The sequence below is a fragment of the Erpetoichthys calabaricus genome, chromosome 9 (assembly GCF_900747795.2).
Source record: "Erpetoichthys calabaricus chromosome 9, fErpCal1.3, whole genome shotgun sequence".
NCBI classification, from domain to species: domain Eukaryota; kingdom Metazoa; phylum Chordata; class Cladistia; order Polypteriformes; family Polypteridae; genus Erpetoichthys; species Erpetoichthys calabaricus.
The window spans coordinates 11727505-11750041 of record NC_041402.2 but is presented as its reverse complement, the minus strand read 5'-3'; the positions used below and the strand labels follow the sequence as shown (position 1 = coordinate 11750041).

General features: G+C 42.9%; 1 protein-coding gene across 2 annotated transcripts in view; it reads left to right on the top strand.

Annotated features, from left to right (window-relative positions):
* The window catches only part of LOC114657368 (kinesin-like protein KIF14), a 206581-nt gene that overhangs the window by 27286 nt on the left and 156758 nt on the right, over positions 1-22537 (top strand). The window contains exons 5-6 of one of the 2 annotated variants that reach the window (XM_028809148.2): positions 2425-2523; positions 21651-21703. In XM_028809148.2, the coding sequence (XP_028664981.2) occupies positions 2425-2523; positions 21651-21703 (152 nt within the window). The remainder of the gene's footprint in view (positions 1-2424; positions 2524-21650; positions 21704-22537) is intronic. The other variant, XM_028809150.2, reaches the window with a different exon arrangement.

Sequence of the window (22537 nt, the reverse complement as noted above, 5' to 3'; positions counted from 1 at the left end):
ATACTTTTTCTTCAGCTGGAGGGCACTTCTTCCCCGTGAACCCCCCAGCCACAACACAGTCCCAAAAGCACTTAATACAAACAACGCAACACTCCACCTTAGCACTACCACTCATCCTTGGCAACCTCTTCCTCCCGATTTCTGGCTCCTGAGTGGTGGTTGCTGGCCCTTTTTATAGCCCACCCGGAAGTGCTCCAGGTGCTTGATCACCCGTTTCTAATAGTCGTCCAGGCCTGCTCAGGGACTGATGCAGCACCCCCTGGCAGCCACCCCAGATCCCAACAGGGCTGTGGAGAACTCCATCTCCCATGGAGCCCTGCGGGAAACTGAGGCACCATCATCAGCCAGGGAGCCTGCCATCAAGCGTCCCGGGGGAGGTATTGAGCAGTCCATGATCGCTCCTCCGGGACAAGTGTAGAAGGAGCGTCCCGGCCGCCCGCCACAATGTGTAAATCAAAACACTCTGTTGACGACGTTTTGCATATTATCGCTGAATTGGACTCTGACTTGTCAGGCTCTGATTTTGATATAAGTGACCAAAAACGAACATGAGGTACCAGCATCAGCTGATTACAGTGCCGAACAGGTTCATGTAGCTGATGTACCTATGGCAACATTTGCCTGGGAGGACCACAACTTACAACGATCAGAGGTGCAAACCAGATCGAGACGCACTACGACTGCATACGGCTCCAGCCTGGCACGCATTCCTGACGAACTGGCGGCCACAGCATGTAACAACAAACGTCTTATGATGATTTCTGTGTGAAACCATTGCTTTGTGTGCTTTTCAGAAAACGGTGTTTTTTGGAAAGAAATATTCAGCCCCTCAAAGAGTTAATATCATACCAAGGGCAGAACAATTTTCGGTTAAGGACCCTACTCAAGGGCCCAACAGTGTGGAATCAATTCTGGCATTCACAGGAGCTGAACCAGCAAACGTGCAGATCCCTGGCCTCAGAGCTATCACGCCGCCACCTCTGTAACAGAAACACGAAAATACTAAAATGGTAGGAAAGGCCTGTTGAGTGTCCTCTGTTGTATTAATGAAGAATTTAGTACATGTCACTTGTGTGACCTGCTTTGAAACCGTCACTAGCGCACAGCCTGACGTCTCAATTGGGACAATAGAAGTGAGTTTCTTTGGGCACTTTATTTTTTTTTTCTGTTGCTTGTGCATGAGAGGGGGGGGGGCGGCACGGTGGCACAGTGGGTAGCGCTGCTGCCTCGCAGTTAGGAGACCTGAGGTTCGCTTCCCGAGTCCTGTGTCGAGTTTGCATGTTCTCCCCGTATCTGCATGGGTTTCCTCACACAGTCCAAAGACATGCAGGTTGGGTGCATTGGCGATCCTGAATTGTCCCAAGTGTGTGTGTGTGGGTGTCCTGCAGTGGGCTGGTGCCCTGCCCGGGGTTTGTTCCTGCCTTGCGCCCTGTGTTGGCTGGGATTGGCTCCAGCAGACCCCCGTGACCCTGTGTTAGGATACACTGTTGGACACTGACTGACTGAATTGTGCATGAGGGGGTTGAATGTCAGTTCCTGAACCTCACGACTGTTGTGCCCCTTCTGATTATTGTAGACTATCGCAGCAGAAGGCTTAGTGACATCCAATTTTCCCCTGACATGAACATTAACAGTTGCTACTGTCATGATCAGGGCTGAATTTTAGGGTTGGCTTTTTTTATTTTCCTCTATTAGAGGCCATTTTGCGTAACTATTGTTGGGTTGCATCCCACGTTTCTAGGGTGCGTGATCACTGAAGTTATGACCTTGAGTTTTCAGCACAACAGGATAAAGGTCCGCGTCCACAATAGGCATTATTTGATCAGCACATACAGTAAAAAGTTTAAAACAGTTATTGATTTTTTGCCTCTTGTCCGGGCTTTGGTCACTTTATTTATTTATTTTTTGTTTTGTCTTTTGCATGCAACTCCCCATTCAACACACAAATTAGCCGTTTCCTGCCAGGTCAGCTACGTTGTGAACAGTGCTAAGGGAACTGACATCTTTTTATCCTTCCAGTTGATCACAAGCGACCAGGCTTTACTGGACTGAATTCACTAGCAGTTTGGTCATTCAGTGCTGAATGCTTCAGTGTCACCATCCGTCTCGATGTTCGATTACCAATTCACATCGTCTTCACGATCGCTTGATTCAACTAATGGTTTACTTTTCAGTTTGTTCTAAAACTGGCTTTACAGCTTCTCATTTACAAGCCATTGTCTTTGGGTTGACTCCACCCCACTCATGAATATTAATGAGTTACCTTAGAATGGCCAAACATATGAGTCTTCTGTTATTTACTCTGACTTGTCGTAAATAGACATTTTTGATTGATGTGGAAAATTAGTGTAAATGCATTTTTGAAGCCAACTGCAAAATTGCTCTTCCTTAGTAAATCATTCACTTTGTGTTTGAATGAAACAGGTGACTTACCACATTGAGATGAGCTACTTTGAAGTATATAACGAAAGAATCCACGATCTACTGACGTCTGACAAAGAACAGAGTAAAGCCAAGGCCTCGGTAAGTGTTACCTTCTGAAATAATAAAGTCCGTAAACCTAAAATTCTGAGGTGTCACATGATGGCGTGGACTTGTAACGGTCAATATGAAAATGTTGAACCAAGTTAAGGGAAAGTAGGCCTAATGCACATGCTAAGGGAATAGTGTTCATGGCGAGCTTGAAAACACAAACAGTGGAGCAAAGTCTGCCACTTGAGACGACCCTTCACAGAAATGAGATACACACATGTTTCTGGAGAATAATCTCTAGCATATATAATTTCTTTTATTGATGTCTAACTTTAAAGCTGCTTTGCATTTTTACTTTTATGTGCCACTCCTTGTTTGGTGGCATTTACAACTTTAAATATCAGATAAGACCTTTTGTTAGGAGGGGAATTGACCAGAGCTTCATTGATTGATAAGAATAGCACAGAGGCCGGTTTATGATTTTGTTCAAAAATGCATTTTTTCGTTCCTTTTGAAATGGAAGAAAATGCTAAAAAAATAAAACTGGAGTTGAGGTATTGGTGGCAGGGTTGGGGCTGTGTGCTGTGCCTGAGCGGTTTCAGAGGTGAGAGGCTCAAAGTGTCTATAAGGTGAACGTTCAGTCTTGGGAGTCATAGTGTCATAGTGGACTCGACACTCAACTGCCAGACAGTGTTCAGAAGCCACGAAGAATGCCAATAGAGTGTCAGGTTATATAGCGCCTTGATGTGTGGAGTACAAGTCACAGGAGGTTCTGCTCAGGTCTTTATAACACACTGGTGAGGCCTCATCTGGAATACTGGGTGGCGTTTTGTTCTCCAGGCTACAAAAAGGACATAACAGCACTAGAAGAGGTCCAGAGAAGAGCAATGAGGCGGATTACAGGAGTACAGGGGATGAGTTATAAGGAAAGATTAAAGGATTTAGGAGTCATAATGGACTCCTCACTGTCTACATCCAGACAGTGTTCAGAAGCCACGAAGAAGGCCAATAGTGTCCGGTTATATAGTGCCTTGATGTGTGGAGTACAAGTCACAGGAGGTTCTGCTCAGGTCTTTATAACACACTGGTGAGGCCTCATCTGGAGTACTGGGTGATGTTTTGGTCTCCAGACTACAAAAAAGACACAACAGCACTAGAAGAGGTCCAGAGAAGAGCAATGAGGCCGATTCCAGGCTTACAGGGGATGCGTTATAAAGAAAAATTTAAAAGAGCTGACCCTTTACAGTTTAAGCAAAAGGAGATTAAGAAGAGACCTGATTGAAGTATTGAAAATTATGAAGGGAATTAGTGCAGTAGATCGAGACGGTGACTTTAAAATGAGTTCCTCAAGAACACGTGGACACAGCTGGAAACTTAAGGGTAAATTTCGCACAAACGTTAGGAAGTTTTTCTTCACACAAAGAACGACTGACACTTGGAATAAGCTACCAAGTAGTGTGGTAGACAGTAGGACTTTAAGGACCTTCAAAACTCATTTATTGTAGAAGAATTAAGTGGATAGGATTGGTGAGCTTTGTTGGGCTGAGTATTTTGTTCTACATTGTCTTTTTAATGCTCTAAAGGAGGTGGCTTGCAAAGGTATGTGCTGTAGTTCTGAGTGTAACTACAGGTTTGAACTACACACCTACCATTATCAGGTTGTTTAGGTTGGTTTACAGAGTCACTTGCTATTTGAGTAAAGCTTTATTACAACTGATGTTATATAATCTATAATATGGTGGTCCCCCTCTTTAAGAAGGGGGACTGGAGGGTGTGTTCCAACTACAGAGGATCACAATCCTCAGCCTCCCTGGAAAAGTCTATTCGGGGGTTCTGGAGAGGAGGGTCCGTCGGATAGTCGAACCTTGGATTCAGGAGGAACAGTGTGGTTTTCGTCCTGGTCGTGGAACAGTGGACCAGCTCTACACCCTTAGCAGAGTCCTGGAGGGTGCATGGGAGTTCGCCCAACCAGTCTACATGTGTTTTGTGGACTTGGAAAAGGCGTTCGACCGTGTCCCTCGGGGAATCCTATGGGTGGTGCTCCGGGAGTATGGGGTACCGGATCCCCTGATAAGGGCTGTTCGGTCCCTGTACAACCGGCGTCAGAGCTTGGTCCGCATTGCCGGCAGTAAGTCGAACCCGTTTCCAGAGCGTTGGACTCCGCCAGGGCTGCCCATTGTCACCGATTCTATTCATAACTTTTATGGACAGAATTTCTAGGCGCAGCCAGGGTGTTGAGGGGGTCCGGTTTGGTGGACTCAGGATTGGGTCACTGCTTTTTGCAGATGATGTTGTCCTGTTTGCTTCATCAGGCCGTGATCTTCAGCTCTCTCTGGATCGGTTCGCAGCTGAGTGTGAAGTGGCTGGGATGGGAATCAACCCCTCCAAATCCATGACCATGGTCCTCAGCCGGAAAAGGGTGGAGTGCCCTCTCAGGGTTGGGAGCGAGATCCTGCCCCAAGTGGAGGAGTTCAAGTATCTCGGGGTCTTGTTCACGAGTGAGGGAAGAATGGAGCGTGAGATCGACAGGCGGATCGGTGCGGCATCCACAGTAATGCGGGCGCTGCATCGGTCTGTCGTGGTGAAAAAGGAGCTGAGCCGTAAGGCAAATCTCTCAATTTACCAGTCGATCTATGTTCCTACCCTCACCTATGGTCATGAACTATGGGTAGTGACCGAAAGAACGAGATCGCGAATACAAGCGGCTGAAATGAGTTTCCTCCGCAGGGTGTCTGGGCTCTCCCTTTAAAGATAGGGTGAGAAGCTCAGTAATCCGGGAGGGGCTCAGAGTAGAGCTGCTGCTCCTCCGCATCGAGAGGAGTCAGATGAGGTGGCTCGGGCATCTGATCAGGATGCCTCCTGGACACCTCCCTGGTGAGGTGTTCCGGGCACGTCCAACCAGGAGGAGGCCCCGGGGAAGACCCAGGACACGCTGGAGGGACTATGTCTCCCGGCTGGGCTGGGAACGCCTCGGGATTCTCCTGGAAGAAGTGACCGGGGAGAGGGAAGTCTGGGCATCTCTGCTCAAGCTGCTGCCCCCGCGATCCGACCTTGGATAAGCGGAAGAGGATGGATGGATAGATAATCTATAATATGATAAAGTTGTTGCTCTTTTTCCCCTGCCTGTTTCACTCGAATTGCCTGAGGTTACGGGTAGTGACGCTCCGGTCAGGTATGTAAAGGCAGACACCGACCACCAATTTCATGTTACTTGATTGGCCGATTCTGATACTAATTCAAATTCCCCCCTTTATCTTTTTAAAAAATCCTCTTTAAAGTAAGCTCTTGCATAACCAGACACACAGGAGCCTTAGGTCCTTATATTTAAATGTATTTTTATAATTAAACTATAAACCACAGGTGTTTCATTCTTTTATTAATCAAATTAATGGCAGGAGGAGGAGTATAGAAACCTCATCAAGGACTTTGTTAAATGGTGTGACTTAAACCACCTACAACTGAACACCAGCAAAACCAAGGAACTGGTGGTGGATTTTAGGAGACACAGGCCCCTCATGGACCCCGTGATCATCAGAGGTGACTGTGTGCAGAGGGTGCAGACCTATAAATACCTGGGAGTGCAGCTGGATGATAAATTGGACTGGACTGCCAATACTGATGCTCTGTGCAAGAAAGGACAGAGCCGCCTGTACTTCCTTAGAAGACTGGCATACTTCAACATCTGCAGTAAGATGCTGCAGATGTTCTATCAGACAGTTGTGGCGAGTGCCTTCTTCTACGCAGTGGTGTGCTGGGGAGGCAGCATTAAGAAGAAGGATGCCTCACGCCTGGACAAACTGGTGAGGAAGGCAGGCTCTATTGTTGGCATAGAGCTGGACAGTTTGACATCCGTAGCAGAGCAACGGGCACTCAGCAGGCTCCTATCAATTATGGAGAATCCACTACATCCATTAAACAGTGTCATCTCCAGACAGAGGAGCAGTTTCAGCGACAGACTGCTGTCACGGTCCTGCTCCACTGACAGACTGAGAAGATCATTCCTCCCCCAAACTATGCGACTCTTCAATTCCACCAGAGGGGGTAAACGTTGAACATTATTCAAGTTATTGTCTGTTTTTTACCTGCATTTTTTTATTACTCTTTAATATTTTTTGCTGCTGGAGTATGTGAATTTCCCCCTGGGATTAATAAAGTATCTATCTATCTATCTATATGAAATTGTGTACGCTTGTTGTTCAGTAACCATAAACTAAATGTCCTGAAGATACTTCAGTTATAAAATGTGTCTAGAATGCATATGGCATGAAACAAAATAAAATGCTTCTCATTAATTATAAGCTGTCATTGTTTAATTTTTTTTCTGTAATGTACCTACCTGAAACGAGGCTTAATTAAAAAGTAGTTTTCACCTTTTCTTGAATAAGAACAAAATTACATATTTCTCACACAATCAATTGGTATTGGCAATTAAACACTGCTTAAATGTAAAAATGCCTGCACTTAAAGGTGTTAATCGTTTTAAATCCTTAATTGCACTACAGGTTTTTTTCCTGTTAAAGTATACACTTACTATATTTATACAGGTGTTTGTTTTTTCTTTAGTGTATCAGCTAGACAATTCTTGGTGCTGTTTTAAATATGGATTATTATTTTAATTATGTAGTGCTCATTTGTTTCCAAAACTTATGCTGTATGACACAAATAAACTGTACAAATTAAAAAAAAAAAAAGCCACAAGTGAATCAGATGTTCAAAAGTTGCTTATCAAGAATACAAACTAACGTCCATTTATTTTCCAACCCACTATATCCTAACTACAGGGTCATGGGGGGTCTGCTGGAGCCAACACAGGGCGCAAGGCAGGAAACAAACCCCGGACAGGGCGCCAGCCCACCGAAGGGCACATACGCGCGTGCACACACACACACACACACACACGCCAGGGACAATTTAGAATGGCCAATGCACCTAACCTGCATGTCTTTGGACTGTGGGATGAAACCCACGGAGAGAACATGCAAACTCCACGCAGGGAGGACCCAGAAAGCGAACCCAGGTCTCCTAACTGCGAGGCAGCAGCGCTATCCACTGCGCCACCGTGCCGCCCAAAACTAACGTGCTTAACAAATTTATGTTAGATGCATTTTGCTGTTAAAATACCAAACAGCAATTTCCAATTCTTCTTTACTATTTTCCAGTTAACAATGTAACTTGCTCCACTCGCACTCAAGCTGTCTGTCCATACTGCAATGGTGCCTACCTTAAAGGACAAAATAGAAAGGTCTGAATTCATTCAAGTAGCTTTTTCTTGCTGTTTTGTCTAATTGCACAAGATGACCTCTCCGATTATGCTTTTTGCAGTTTTACTCCACTTTCTGTAACATTGAAGGCTGATTATTCCAATCACCCCTTGCTCTCTGCTATTTGGAAGAGTCTGTACGGCTAAAACAAGCCTGGAATTGCTGCTCTTTGTTTACACTGCAGGAGGTCTTAACTACTGCAGTGCCTCACGAAAAGGAGCACTAAAACTAATTTACCGTAAAGCTTAGAAAGGCAGGGCCTGAAATGATCAGCTTTTGTGATTGGCCAATTTAACAATCACCAAGTGATGGTGTTTTTTAATAGTGAAAATCGGCAATTTAGATTGGCGGCCGACTGATTGGAGCATCCCTAGTTACAGTTTGAACGAGGGGTGCAGAGGTTTAGGGGTGCTGAACAGCAATACCTTACTCTGTTACGAGGGCAGGATTTGAGACATTCTGGTCAAGTCCACAGTATAGAAAGTACAAAGGGGACACCATGAAACACGTACTAAATACATCTTCATTACTGCCCACTATTTTTAAACACATTTAGCTATTTGATATCTTCCAGTATACTGAAATATATTGACGTATATAAATTGCAATTTTTGCATAACTGTTTTCTAAAATCTACTATTACTACAAGATTTTATAATTTAGAACTTGCATTTCTTAAAGCTATTCAGATATATTTTTAAGCATACTGTGCTTGCTAATTATAATATACCAGTAATGGCGCATTGCTCGGTAACATCATTTATTTCTATAGCACATTTTCATTCAATGTAGCTCAAAGTGCTTTACGTGGTGAAGAGAAAAAAGAAAAATAAAATTAGAATAAAAGGTCCGATGGCCAGGGAGGACAGAAAAACAAAAAAAAATCCAGACGGCTGGAGAAAAAAATGAAATCTGCAGGAGTTCAGAGGCCACGAGACCACCCAGTCCCCTCTAGGCATTCTACCTCACATCAATGACCTCAATCAGTCCTCCTGGTATTCTGGGTTCACATGGAAGAATTTGATGATGATGATAGTCATGTGGACATCTGGCCTTTAATCCATCAATGTAGGGACTAGGGAATCCATTCCCGGACATTTTTCATTCCCAGGAATTAAACTGCTGTAATTCCCAGGAAAACGGGAACGGCCAAGCTTGCATATATAGCGTGTAAAAATCGATCAGGAAATAATAGTTGAAAATTAATCTGGTGCCATTGCTGCAGCTTGCACTTCATCAGACAATAGTTTTGAACAGCAACTTGAAATTGCAATGCGTCAGTCTGTTGCATCCGCATTATCTGTGCCAAGAAACTTGCCATCACAGAATGATGACAAGAAACTGGTGCATCAGTAAAAGCTGAAACGCCGGTGTTTCAGAGCAATGGCAAGCGCGGGCGTTGTTTAGAACAAGTGTATCAGTATCTGATGATTGTGCCGCCTACTTCAGTGGAGGCAGGGCGTGCTTTCTCAGCGGCTGGAGTACTCTGCATGAAGGTGCGCTCTCGCCTGGACAACCGCACGCTCGACACATTAATAATAATAATTAATTACATTTATATAGCGCTTTTTTCAGTTCTTAAAGCACTATCCACACAGGGAGGAGCCGGGAAGCGAACCCACAATCTTCCACAGTCTCCTTACTGCATGCAGCAGCACTACCACTGCGCCACCTGTGAAGACGTTGTGCTTTCTACGCTCTTATTACCACAACTAAAGATACATGTACTTCTATGACAGCATGAACTGCTTGTAGATAAGGTTAGTCTTTTATTTGTGTCAACATATTGCAGTAGTTTTATTAAAAATAAGTGTCGGTCGTTCTAAAACCGTTCACATGTGAGATGTCCGTGCACTGTGTCATCGCCAGGAGCCTGGGATTCTCGGGAATGCAATGCGGGATTCCCAAATTCCCGGGAATGGATTCCCTTGTAGGGACATCACGGTGCTTTGATCAGGTGGTGGTGGCGCAGATCCCCACCACAGAAAACCGGAAAAAGAACAGAAGAGAAAGTAGGGGTTAGTACGGATAACTTGCAGTGAGTACACTTGACTTGAGCATTCCCAGTTTTCATCCTTTCTCTCTATACGTTTATCATTCATTTGCTCAGACATCGATGTGCTTGCTGCTTCCTGAGCGGCTCTTTTCTCCACCCTGGCGGCCCGCTTCTTCTCTTTTCTCGTTAAAACTGATTAAGTCAGTTTTTTGTGTTGCAATTAGTACATTTCTTTATTTTTTCACTTAAGCTGGCACTTAAGTCTTCAATCTGCCTCAAGAATGATTTAAGATATGAAGAGGTAGAGGAAGTGACAGTGAAGGTAGTAGAGATGAGAACGGAGCCCATACGCATGCGCCACACGACTGCCCTGCTGCCGAGAGTTGATTTATACAATAAAATAAAAAGAGGAATAACCTTGGAGGTCAATCATCACCCCAAAAGTGGACAGTAGACGTCACGTAGTACATGTGTACCAAATTTCAGGTCAATAAGTCAAACGGTTTATGAGCTACAGGCGATTTAATATCCTGGACAGACAAACGCACAGCAACGGTAGCGTATTATATAAGAAGACTGACAGGTATCTAAAAATAAAATCTAAAATATTGCATATTGCACATTTTCATATATTGCAGTATATTTGAAGAATATATTACTCAGGCATTGGGGGGAAAAAAAAAATCATCCAATCGGTTTTCTTATATTGAGATCTGTTCCTGACCCAGTTATACTTTTGACAAAACACAAATTGCAAGCTTTTTCTTTTATAGCCCTGTTTTCTTGCTTTTACTGTTTAAAGTGAAGCCTAAGGATGCTGGTGGAGTGACCAGCTTGAGCTACTTTAGTGAGTTTCCAGGTCAAAAGGCATAAATATCTTCCTGCCATTCTGGACACGTGACGTATTGCTTGACTTATACACCATACACAGTGGTGCTCATAAGTTTACATAGCCTGGCAGAATTTGTACAATGTGTACCATATTCTTAAAAATGACCGATTGGGCAAAAGACCTTTCATTCACATTTAATGAAATTCAAATTAAACTTTTAAGGTATCACAGAAGAACACAACCATTAAATAGATCATAGTGATAAGAAGACACAAAACTAACGTCCATCCATTTTCCAACCCGCTATATCCTAACTACAGGGTCATGGGGGGGTCTGCTGGAGCCAATCCCAGCCAACACAGGGCGCAAGGCAGGAAACAAACCCGGGCAGGGCGCCAGACCACCACAGGGCACGCACCCGCACACGCCAGGGACAATTTAGAATGGCCAATGCACCTAACCTGCATGTCTTTGGAATGTGGGAGGAAATCCATGGAGACACGAGGAGAACATACAAACTCCACGCAGGGAGGACCCAGAAAGGCACTTTCCAGTGCGCCACCGTGCCGCCCAAAACTAACGTGCTTAACAAATTTATAAGTTAGATGTATTTTGCTATTAAAATACCAAGCCTGTTTACCAAGCAGCAATTTCGAATTCTTCTTTACTTTTTTCCAGTTAACAATGTAACCTGCTCCACTCGCACTCAAGCTCTGTCCATACTGCAATGGTGCCTACCTTAATTTAAAGGACAAAATAGAAAGGTCTGAATTCATTCAAGTAGCTTTTTCTTGCTATTGTGTCTAATTGCGCAAGATGATCTCTCTGATTATGCTTTTTGCAGTTTATTACTCCACTTTCTGTAACGTTAAAGGCTGATTATTCCAATCACCCCTCGCTCTCTGCTATTTGGAAGAGTCTGTACGGCTAAAACAAGCCTGGAATTGCTGCTCTTTGTTTACACTGCAGGAGGTCTTAACTACTGCAGTGCCTCACGAAAAGGAGCACTAAAACTAATTTACCGTAAAGCTTAGAAAGGCAGGGCCTGAATGATTTAAGAGTTTGTACAACGTGTACCATATTCTTAAAAATGACCGATTGGGCAAAAGACCTTTCATTCACATTTAATGCAATTCAAATTTAAACTTTAAGGCATCACAGAAGAGCACAACCATTAAATAGATCATAGTGATAAGGAAAATGACAGTCCCTGTTCAAAAGTTTGCATACCCTTAGTTCTTCCTGCTGTGTGTTGCCCCCTTTAGTATCAATGATGGCATGCAGTCTTTTGTGATGGTTGTGAATGAAGCCCTTGATTTTTCTCAGGTGGTAGAGCTGCCCAGGTCCATTAAATGTGTGGGTTGCCATGCATGACCTGCACGTTTTGAGTTCTCCCCACAGTGGCTCAGTGAAGTTGAGGTCAGGTGACTGTGATGGCCACTCCAGCACCTTCACTTTTTTTTTTTTTTTTTTTTCTGCTGTAGCCACCGAAGGGTCAACTTGGCCTCGTGTTTTGGATCACTGTCATGCTGGAAGATCCAAGTGCGTCCCATGAATGCAAGTTGTCCTCCAGTATTTTCCGGCATTCATCTTGCCATCAGTTTCCCTTAAGGTATCTGTGCCGCTGGAGCTCACACATCCCCTGAACATCAGAGGTCCCCCTCCATGCTTCACACTAGGGATGGTGTACCTTTCATCATGATGGGCCTTGTTGCATCCTCTCCAAACACAGCGTTCATCATGGCTGTGTAGCCCTCCCACTGTGGGACTGGCATGTTACTTCTGTCATAACGTAAAATTTCACTGGAGGGGATCCACATTAAACCCATCCCAATTAATTTTAATAACCAATGGGTCTAATAAAACAATTATATTTATACCTGCTGTTCTAATATTTCAAAATAATGCTTTGTAAACACTCACCCTTTTGTTAATTATACAATATATCACTTCTGTTTTATGCACATGTGTACACATACACTTAATGACTTGTTTGTATGCAACCAGCAGGTACATACTCCACACAATCATGGATATGAGAAAAAAATAAATTTAATAATAAAACATTTATTAAACATGGCACTCCGGAAATATCATCAGTTTAACTTAACTCAATTTGTTGGTCGGAGTTACAGCACAGACAATGTTCACACATGAAAATCAGTAATAAAAAATGCGACTATACTTCCTTAGAAGGCTGGCGTCCTTCAACATCTGTAAGATGCTGCAGGTGTTCTATAAGACGGTTGTGGAGAGCGCCCTCTTCTACGCAGTGGTGTGCTGGGGAGGCAGCATAAAGAAGGACGCCTCACGCCTGGACAAACTGGTGAGGAAGGCAGGCTCTGTTGTAGGCACGGAGCTGGACAGTTTGACATCTGTGGCAGAGTGACGGGCGCTGAGCAGACTCCTATCAATTATGGAGAATCCACTGCATCCACTGAACAGGATCATCTCCAGACAGAAGAGCAGCTTCAGCGACAGACTGCTGTCACCGTCCTGCTCCACTGACAGACTGAGGAGATCGTTCCTCCACCACACTATGCGACTCTTCAATTCCACCCGGGGGGGTAAACGTTAACATTATACAAAGATATTGTCTGTTATACCAGCCTATCACTCTCCACCTTGCACTTTGTAATGTGCAATGTGTTTTTATCACTCTTTAATATTGTTTTTTATCAGTATGCTGCTGCTGGAGTATGTGAATTTCCCCTTGGGGATTAATAAAGTATCTGTCTCTCCGAAACCATCGGTGTACTTAGTTGGAGCTCATATGCAGTAGACAAATCCATGGGTACTCACGGTGTCCATCTGGAACTGTCGTCGTACTTCATTTTTACATCGCCAGTGAAACACCGCAACCTCGCAGCTCCTCCTTGGAAACACCTGCAGCTCCGTTTTGATGTGGGATTAATTCGCATTCGCTTTTTCACATTTCTGTTAGCTAGCAAATTCCCACAAAGCAGGCATTTGACTTTTCATCTGTCCGTTATGAAAAGCGAAGCTCTCTTTTGTCATCCATGTTCCAATGACCCAAACCCTCTCAATGCCCCCTCACGTTTAACATTGATGTGAACAAACAATCCCAGCTCTTTCCTCGACCTTAGTTCAAGCTTTCTTTACCCCATCTTTTTTCCTCCACTCTCTCGTTTTAACGTTCTACCCCATCGCTCTGCTGCCACGCCATCTTCCTTTCTCTCTCTCTCTCTTTCTGCCTTCTTCCCAAAATAACAAATCTCATTGGAGAACTAATGGCACGCTATACCTTGATTGGTAGTAAAGAGCCCCAATCGCATTTCTCTCTCGGTTTGCTCTTCCTGAAGAGGCTAACTACTAAGTTTACTATTACATCCAACTTGTAGCGCACTATAGCTGTGACCTAAAAGTTCAATTTTGGTCTCAACACTCCAAAGGACTTTGTTCCAGAAAGTTTGAGGCCTGTCTAGATGCTGCTTGGCATATTGTAAGTGGGCCACTTTGTGGCATTGGCACAGTAAAGGCTTTTTTCCTTGCAGCCCATTTTTGTTTAAGTACCTCCTTATTGTGCATCTTGAAACCGCAGAACCGCGTGTTTGCAGAGAAGCCCGTTTCTCAGCTGAAGTGGCTTGTGGGATTTTCTTGGCATCTTGACAAATGATCCTGGCAGATTCGTGCCTGAAATTTCGGTTGGTCTTCCTGACTGTTGCTTGGTAACAACAGAACTCCTAACTTTCCACTTTATCAGAGTCTGAACTCCTACTGACAGACATTTCCAGATCTCTGTGTATCTTTGTCCTTTTTACTGATTTATACAATTCAACAACCTTTTTCTCGCAGGTCCTTTGTCAGTTCTTTTGCTTTCCACATGGCTTGGTATCCAGCAAAGTCAGTGCAGCTGTGCATGAATTTAAATGGACAGTTCATACACCGACGCTGATTACAATCCTAGAGGTTAGAGGTGTGGACGCTCGCCCTTAATTACCCTAGATTTCAACCTGTGTGTGTCTCCTTGTGTGTCTCGTATCAGCCCAACGTTCAAGGGAATCTGAACTTTAGATCAGGCCCATTTGGGTGATTTCAGTTATTGTGTGTGCCTTTTGATAAATCATAATGATGTGATGATGCATTACCTCGCCTCGGCACACTACTTAATTAAAAGGAAAGCTTTCTGCACGAGTCCATATTTTCCAAGCAATGGCCAACATTTCACAAAGTCTGCCAGGGTATGTAAATTTATGGGCACAACTGTATTTGGAAATTGGTTTATTTAAAATATATTGTGATCTGTAGCGAGATTAGGGAGCAGGTTGAGGAAACCCTGGAGAGGTGGAGATATGCTCTAGAGAGGAGAGGAATGAAGGTCCGTAGGACCACCAAGACCGAATACATCTGTGTGAATGAGAGGGAGGTCAGTGGAATGATGGGGATGCAAGGAGTAGAGTTGGCAAAGGTGGGTGAGTTTAAATACTTGAGATCAACAGTACAGAGTAACGGGGATTGTGGAAGAGAGGTGAAGAAGAGAGTGCAGGCAGGGTGGAGTGGGTGGAGAAGAGTGTCAGGAGTGATTTGTGATCGATGGGTGTCAGCAAGAGTGAAGTGGAAGGTCTACAGGATGGTAGTGAGATGTTGCATGGGCTGGAGACAGGATGGTAGTGAGATGTTATATGGGCTGGAGACAGAGCTGGAGGAGGCAGAGTTAAAGATGCTAAGATTTGCATTGGGTGTGACGAGGATTAGAAATGAGGACATTAGAGGGTCAGCAAGTTGGACGGTTGGGAGACAAAGTCAGAGAGGCGAGATTGCGTTGGTTTGGACATGTGCAGAGGAGAGATGAGGGGTATATTGGTAGAAGGATGCTAAGGATAGAGCTGCCAGGGAAGAGGAAAAGAGGAAGGCCTAAGGTTTATGGATGTGGTGAGAGAGGACTTGCAGGTGATGGGTGTGACAGAACAAGATGTCGATGACAGAAAGATATGGAAGATGATGATCTGCTGTGGCGACCCTTAATGGGAGCAGCCGAAAGAAGTAGAAGAAAATATAAAGACAAATATTTTCTTATTTCATATAGAGTCTTGTATGTTTTGGAACTATAGATGTGTTCAATAATGGTGAAAGATGTCCATATATTGTGGTGTACGTTTAAGTGTTTTAGGTTTGGACTCAAAAATCCAGACACATTTGGTTAATAATAATAATTCATTACATTTATATAGTGCTTTTCTCAGTACTCAAAGCGCTATCCACACAGGGAGGAACCGGGAAGCGAACCCACAATCTTCCACAGTCTCCTTACGGCAAAGCAGCAGCACTACCACTGCGCCACTTTATTGTAAACTATTGGCAGTACCCTGTGTTTCACAGGTATATTTGTAGTGACAAGTTCAAGTAAAATGACACCTTTTTATTAAAGATTACAATATACAAGCTTTTGAGGCAACTCGGGGTCCTTCTTCAGGCAAGATGTAATCTGGTGTCTAGTGTCATTTTACTTGTCACTGCATTCCTAATAGCTAACATGGTACAACGCACTAGTACTACACGTACAGTGGTGTGAAAAACTATTTGCCCCCTTCCTGATTTCTTATTCTTTTGCATGTTTGTCACACAAAATGTTTCTGATCATCAAACACATTTAACCATTAGTCAAATATAACACAAGTAAACACAAAATGCAGTTTGTAAATGGTGGTTTTTATTATTTAGGGAGAAAAAAAAATCCAAACCTACATGGCCCTGTGTGAAAAAGTAATTGCCCCCTGAACCTAATAACTGGTTGGGCCACCCTTAGCAGCAATAACTGCAATCAAGTGTTTGCGATAACTTGCAATGAGTCTTTTACAGCGCTCTGGAGGAATTTTGGCCCACTCATCTTTGCAAAATTGTTGTAATTCAGCTTTATTTGAGGGTTTTCTAGCATGAACCGCCTTTTTAAGGTCATGCCATAGCATCTCAATTGGATTCAGGTCAGGACTTTGACTAGGCCACTCCAAAGTCTTCATTTTGTTTTTCTTCAGCCATTCAGAGGTGGATTTGCTGGTGTGTTTTGGGTCATTGTCCTGTTGCAGCACCCAAGATCGCTTCAGCTTGAGTTGACGAACAGATGGCCGGACATTCTCCTTCAGGATTTTTTGGTAGACAGTAGAATTCATGGTTCCATCTATCACAGCAAGCCTTCCAGGTCCTGAAGCAGCAAAACAACCCCAGACCATCACACTACCACCACCATATTTTACTGTTGGTATGATGTTCTTTTTCTGAAATGCTGTGTTCCTTTTACGCCAGATGTAACGGGACATTTGCCTTCCAAAAAGTTCAACTTTTGACTCATCAGTCCACAAGGTATTTTCCCAAAAGTCTTGGCAATCATTGAGATGTTTCTTAGCAAAATTGAGACGAGCCCTAATGTTCTTTTTGCTTAACAGTGGTTTGCGTCTTGGAAATCTGCCATGCAGGCCGTTTTTGCCCAGTCTCTTTCTTATGGTGGAGTCGTGAACACTGACCTTAATTGAGGCAAGTGAGGCCTGCAGTTCTTTAGACGTTGTCCTGGGGTCTTTTGTGAGCTCTCGGATAAGTCGTCTCTGCGCTCTTGGGGTAATTTTGGTCGGCCGGCCACTCCTGGGAAGGTTCACCACTGTTCCATGTTTTTGCCATTTGTGGATAATGGCTCTCACTGTGGTTCGCTGGAGTCCCAAAGCTTTAGAAATGGCTTTATAACCTTTACCAGACTGATAGATCTCAATTACTTCTGTTCTCATTTGTTCCTGAATTTCTTTGGATCTTGGCATGATGTCTAGCTTTTGAGGTGCTTTTGGTCTACTTCTCTATGTCAGGCAGCTCCTATTTAAGTGATTTCTTGATTGAAACAGGTGTGGCAGTAATCAGGCCTGGGGGTGGCTACGGAAATTGAACTCAGGTGTGATACACCACAGTTAGGTTATTTTTTAACAAGGGGGCAATTACTTTTTCACACAGGGCCATGTAGGTTTGGATTTTTTTTCTCCCTAAATAATAAACACCATCATTTAAAAACTGCATTTTGTGTTTACTTGTGTTATATTTGACTAATGGTTAAATGTGTTTGATGATCACAAACATTTTGTGTGACAAACATGCAAAAGAATAAGAAATCAGGAAGGGGGCAAATAGTTTTTCACACCACTGTATATTTGTAGAAAGCAAAGATTTCTGTGTGTGTTTTTAAAATGATGACCCTGTTGTTGTTGTTGTCTGATAAAGATGCAATGCAGATAAAAGATGAGACGTCTCTGCTCTCATGAGCCAAGAATTTGTTTCTTTTGGGGTCCAATAGGATTCCAGAAGTGTGGTAACTCCTTTCTGGGTTGTATCCATGAACACCGTCATGGCTGACTTGTCCTCTTAGTTCAAGGTGGACGGTTCATAGGGCTTCAGTTATGAAAAAAGCCAACAAAGCAGGAGTTAAACAGCAACCCTTATGATTCTCAGTGTCAATGTCGATTTATTTATATAGCACATTTAAAACAACATAGTGATGCTGTGGCCAAAGTGCTTTACAATAAGAGAATAAAAGAAAAACAAAACAACATAAAACATAAATAGAAATAAAATTATATGAACATAAAATGCATAGTAAATAGAAGTAATGTTATGTAATTTTGGGGTTGACTTTGTGTTGCACTGCACTTCCACTCTTGATTTGAGCCCACCCAACACCCCCCCCTGGAAAAAAACACACCATATATTCCTATTTAAATTACAGTAGAGAGAAGCCGCACCACGGCATTGCCTGGTAAGTCATGTTCAGCTCTGCTTATTTTGTCTGCTAGTTTGGATGTTTAGCTTGCTCTGAGCCAGCAGGTGGCACTGTTGTGCAAATTGTAGCACACAGGAGAGAAAAAAAAAAGTCAACCCCAGAATTGGGCTACTTTGGAACCCACAATGTTATCTTCTCCACATGGACCTAGTGAACATGTAAGCAAAATCTGGACCAGATTGGTCAAAGGGTGTGGGATTGTTTAGGAGCTGAACAACCCTGAGTCTCCCCTGTGGTGGGCTGCACTTCGACTCTCAATACTAACATTTATATTACTGTAGAGAGATATGTAGCATTTGGTGCTGCCCAGGTATGTCATGTTAGGCTCTGCTCCTTTTGTCTGCCTTCAGTCTCTTCAAATTGTTTGATTGCTCTGAGCCAGCAGTGGGGTGCAATATGTGACCCACAGGGGAAAGCAAGCATGTGCTGATACAGTTATGGAGACAAAATGTGTTCCCCTTGGGGTCCCAGTGTTTCTATCTTATCCATATGGTCATAGGGAGCAACTTTGCAGAATTTGGTTGATTTTTCAAAGGGTATAGGATTATATAAGGAACAGTTGGACAGACATTGTGTGTGTGTATCTGTTATATGATGCCTTTCATGTCAGTCTCTGTTCGTTATGAAATATGCCACATATCTGTTAGACAGATGTGAAAGGCGCTATATGTCATATAGTGCCTTTCATGTCTGTCTGTTAGACAGATGTATGGTGCCTTTCATAACTAACAGACAGACAGACAGACATGAAAGGCACTAACACACCGATACAGATATACGGTGCCTTTCATAAGAAACAGACAGACATGAAAGGCACTATATAACAGACAGATGAGAAACGCACTATATAACAGGCATATATAGTGCCTTTCATATCTAACAGATATATAGTGCCTTTCATGTCAGTCTGTTAGATATGAAAGGCACTATATATGCCTGTTATATAGTGCATTTCTCATCTGTGTGTTTAGTGCCTTTCATGTCTGTCTATCTGTTAGTTATGAAAGGCACCATATATCGGTCTATTGGTTCTATAGTGCCTTTCATGTCTGTCTGCATCGGTTATATAGTGCCTTAACTGATGCAGACAGACATGAAAGGCACTATATAACCAATAAATGTATGGTGCCTTTCATAACTATCGGTTATATAGTGCCTTTCATGTCTGTCTGCATCAGTTAAGGCACTATATAACCGATGCAGACAGACATGAAAGGCACTATAGAACCAATCGACCGATATACGGTGCCTTTCATAAGTAACAGACAGACATGAAAGGCACTATATAACACACAGATGAGAAACGCACTATGTAACAGGCATATATAGTGCCTTTCATATCTAACAGACTAACATGAAAGGCACTATATACATGTTAGATATGAAAGGCACTATATATGCCTGTTGTTATATAGTGCCTTTCATGTCTGTCTGTTACTTATGAAAGGCACCATATATCTGTATCGGTGTGTTAGTGCCTTTCATGTCTGTTTATATAGTGCCTTTCATGTCTGTCTGTTAGTTATGAAAGGCATCATACAGTGGTGCTTGAAAGTTTGTGAACCCTTTAGAATTTTCTATATTTCTGCATAAATATGACCTAAAACATCATCAGATTGTCACTCAAGTCCTAAAAGTAGATAAAGAGAAACCAGTTAAACAAATGAGACAAACATATTATACTTGGTCATTTATTTATTGAGGAAAATGATCGAATATTACATATTTGAGAGTGGCAAAAGTATGTGAGCCTCTAGGATTAGCAGGTAGTTTGAAGGTGAAATTCGAGTCCGGTGTTTTCAATCAATGGGATGACAATCAGGTGTGAGTGGGCACCCTGTGTTATTTAAAGAACAGGGATCTATCAAAGTCTGCTCTTCACAACACATTTGTGGAAGTGTATCATGACACGAACAAAGGAGACTTCTGAGGACCTCAGAAAAAGAGTTGTTGATGTTCATCAGGCTGGAAAAGGTTACAAAACCATCTCTAAAGAGTTTGGACTCCACCAATCCACAGTCAGACAGATTGTGTACAAATGGAGGAAATTCGAGACCATTGTTACCATCCCCAGGAGTGGTCGACCAACAAAGATCACTCTAAGAGCGAGGCGAGTAATAGTCGGCGAGGTCACAAAGGACCCCAGGGTAACTTCTAAGCAACCGAAGGCCTCTGTCACATTGGCTAATGTTCATGTTCATGAGTCCACCATCAGGAAAACACTGAACAACAATGGTGTGCACGGCAGGGTTGCAAGGAGAAAGCCATTGCTCTCCAAAAAAACATTGCTGCTCATCTGCAGTTTCCTAAAAATCACATGGACAAACCAGAAGGCTATTGGAAGAATGTTTTGTGGACGGATGAGACCAAAATAGAACTTTTTGGTTTAAATGAAAGGCGTTATGTTTGGAGAAAGGAAAACACTGCATTCCAGAATAAGAACCTTATCCCATCTGTGAAACATGGTGGTGGTAATATCATGGTTTGGGCCTGTTTTGCTGCATCTGGGCCAGGACGGCTTGTCTTCATTGATGGAACAATGAATTCCGAATTATATCAGAGAATTCTAAAGGAAAATGTCTGGACATCTGTCCATGAACTGAATCTCGAGAGAAGGTGGGTCATGCAGCAAGACAACGACCCTAAGCACACAAGTTGTTCTACCAAAGAATGGTTAAAGAAGAATAAAGTTAATGTTTTAGAATGGCCAAGTCAAAGTCCTGACCTTAATCCAATCGAAATGTTGTGGAAGGACCTGAAGCGAGCAGTTAATGTGAGGAAACCCACCAACATCCCAGAGTTGAAGTCTGTTCTGTACGGAGGAATGGGCTCAAATTCCTCCAAGCCGGTGTGCAGGACTGATCAGCAGTTACCGGAAACGTTTAGTTGCAGTTATTGCTGCAAAGGGGGGTCACACCAGATACTGAAAGCAAAGGTTCACATACTTTTGCCACTCTCAAATATGTAATATTCAATCATTTTCCTTAATAAATAAATGACCAAGTATAATATGTGTGTCTCATTTGTTTAACTGGTTTCTCTTTATCTACTTTTAGGACTTGAGTGAAAATCTGATGATGTTTTAGGTCATATTTATGCAGAAATCTAGAAAATTCTAAAGGGTTCACAAACTTTCAAGCACAACTGTATATCTGTATCGGTGTGTGAGTGCCTTTCATGCCTGTTTGTCTGTCTGTTATATAGTGCCTTTTCTCATCTGTCTCTCTGGCTCATGTTTACACATTCTCGTAATTAACCCTTTCCACATTTTCAGCTCTTGTTTCAGAGCCTTTTCTTTCCTTTTATTTTTTTTAATAGCTTCGAGTAAGAGAACATCCACATCTGGGACCTTATGTAGCAGGACTTTCTTCGTGAGTATCTCTTGTGTGTTTTTAATGTTAAAAATCTTTAATGGGAAACAAAAATGCTATTTTTGGCTCTGTATTTAACTGTAAATTGCCTGTGCTATGACCTGTGAGGTTCTTGAAATCTGCATAAAGATCAACAGCAAAAGAGCCGGTGCCTGAGGAGTTCGACAATTTGGAGAACACCACGTCACCAGTTATCCATTATTCCTTTGCAATGTGCCAATCCAGTTGAACGTTTTGGGAAGCGGGGTCTACCCCATTAGCACTGCTTACAAGGCAGGAGGCAACGGCAGACCCTTTGAATGGTTTGTTAATCTTTTGTAGTTCTGTTCTGTGAGGAGTAGAATAGGAAAGACCACCTTGCATCCTCTTGTCAGCTGCGTTTTTTCCTTTAAGATCTGGCAACCTTTTTTTGCTTAAAGCTGACAACCCTGCACGTTAGTTATGCATGCAATGGTTTAAAATGTCTACTTCAAGTTTCTATTAAATTTGCACATTTTGCACATCTCTGACCATTTTCCAAGTATGTCCAAGTGCAAGTCTTTAGATAATCATATATATATATATATATATATATATATATATATATATAATATAAAATCCCTGTGCGCGTCCAGGTGTCCGTGTGTGGGTGTCTTCTGGTGAAGTGCGCATGCGCGGGGCACGGTGCGACTCGCGATATTACTGTCAGAGAAAGTTAGAGGTGTTTTACGGAAATACAACCCAGTATTCCTGCGAGAGGAAATTAAAGGTACACAATACAGTGACGCATATTACAGCCACATACAAGCCAGTATTACTGTCAGAGGAGAATAAAGGCATATTACCGACGCGCAC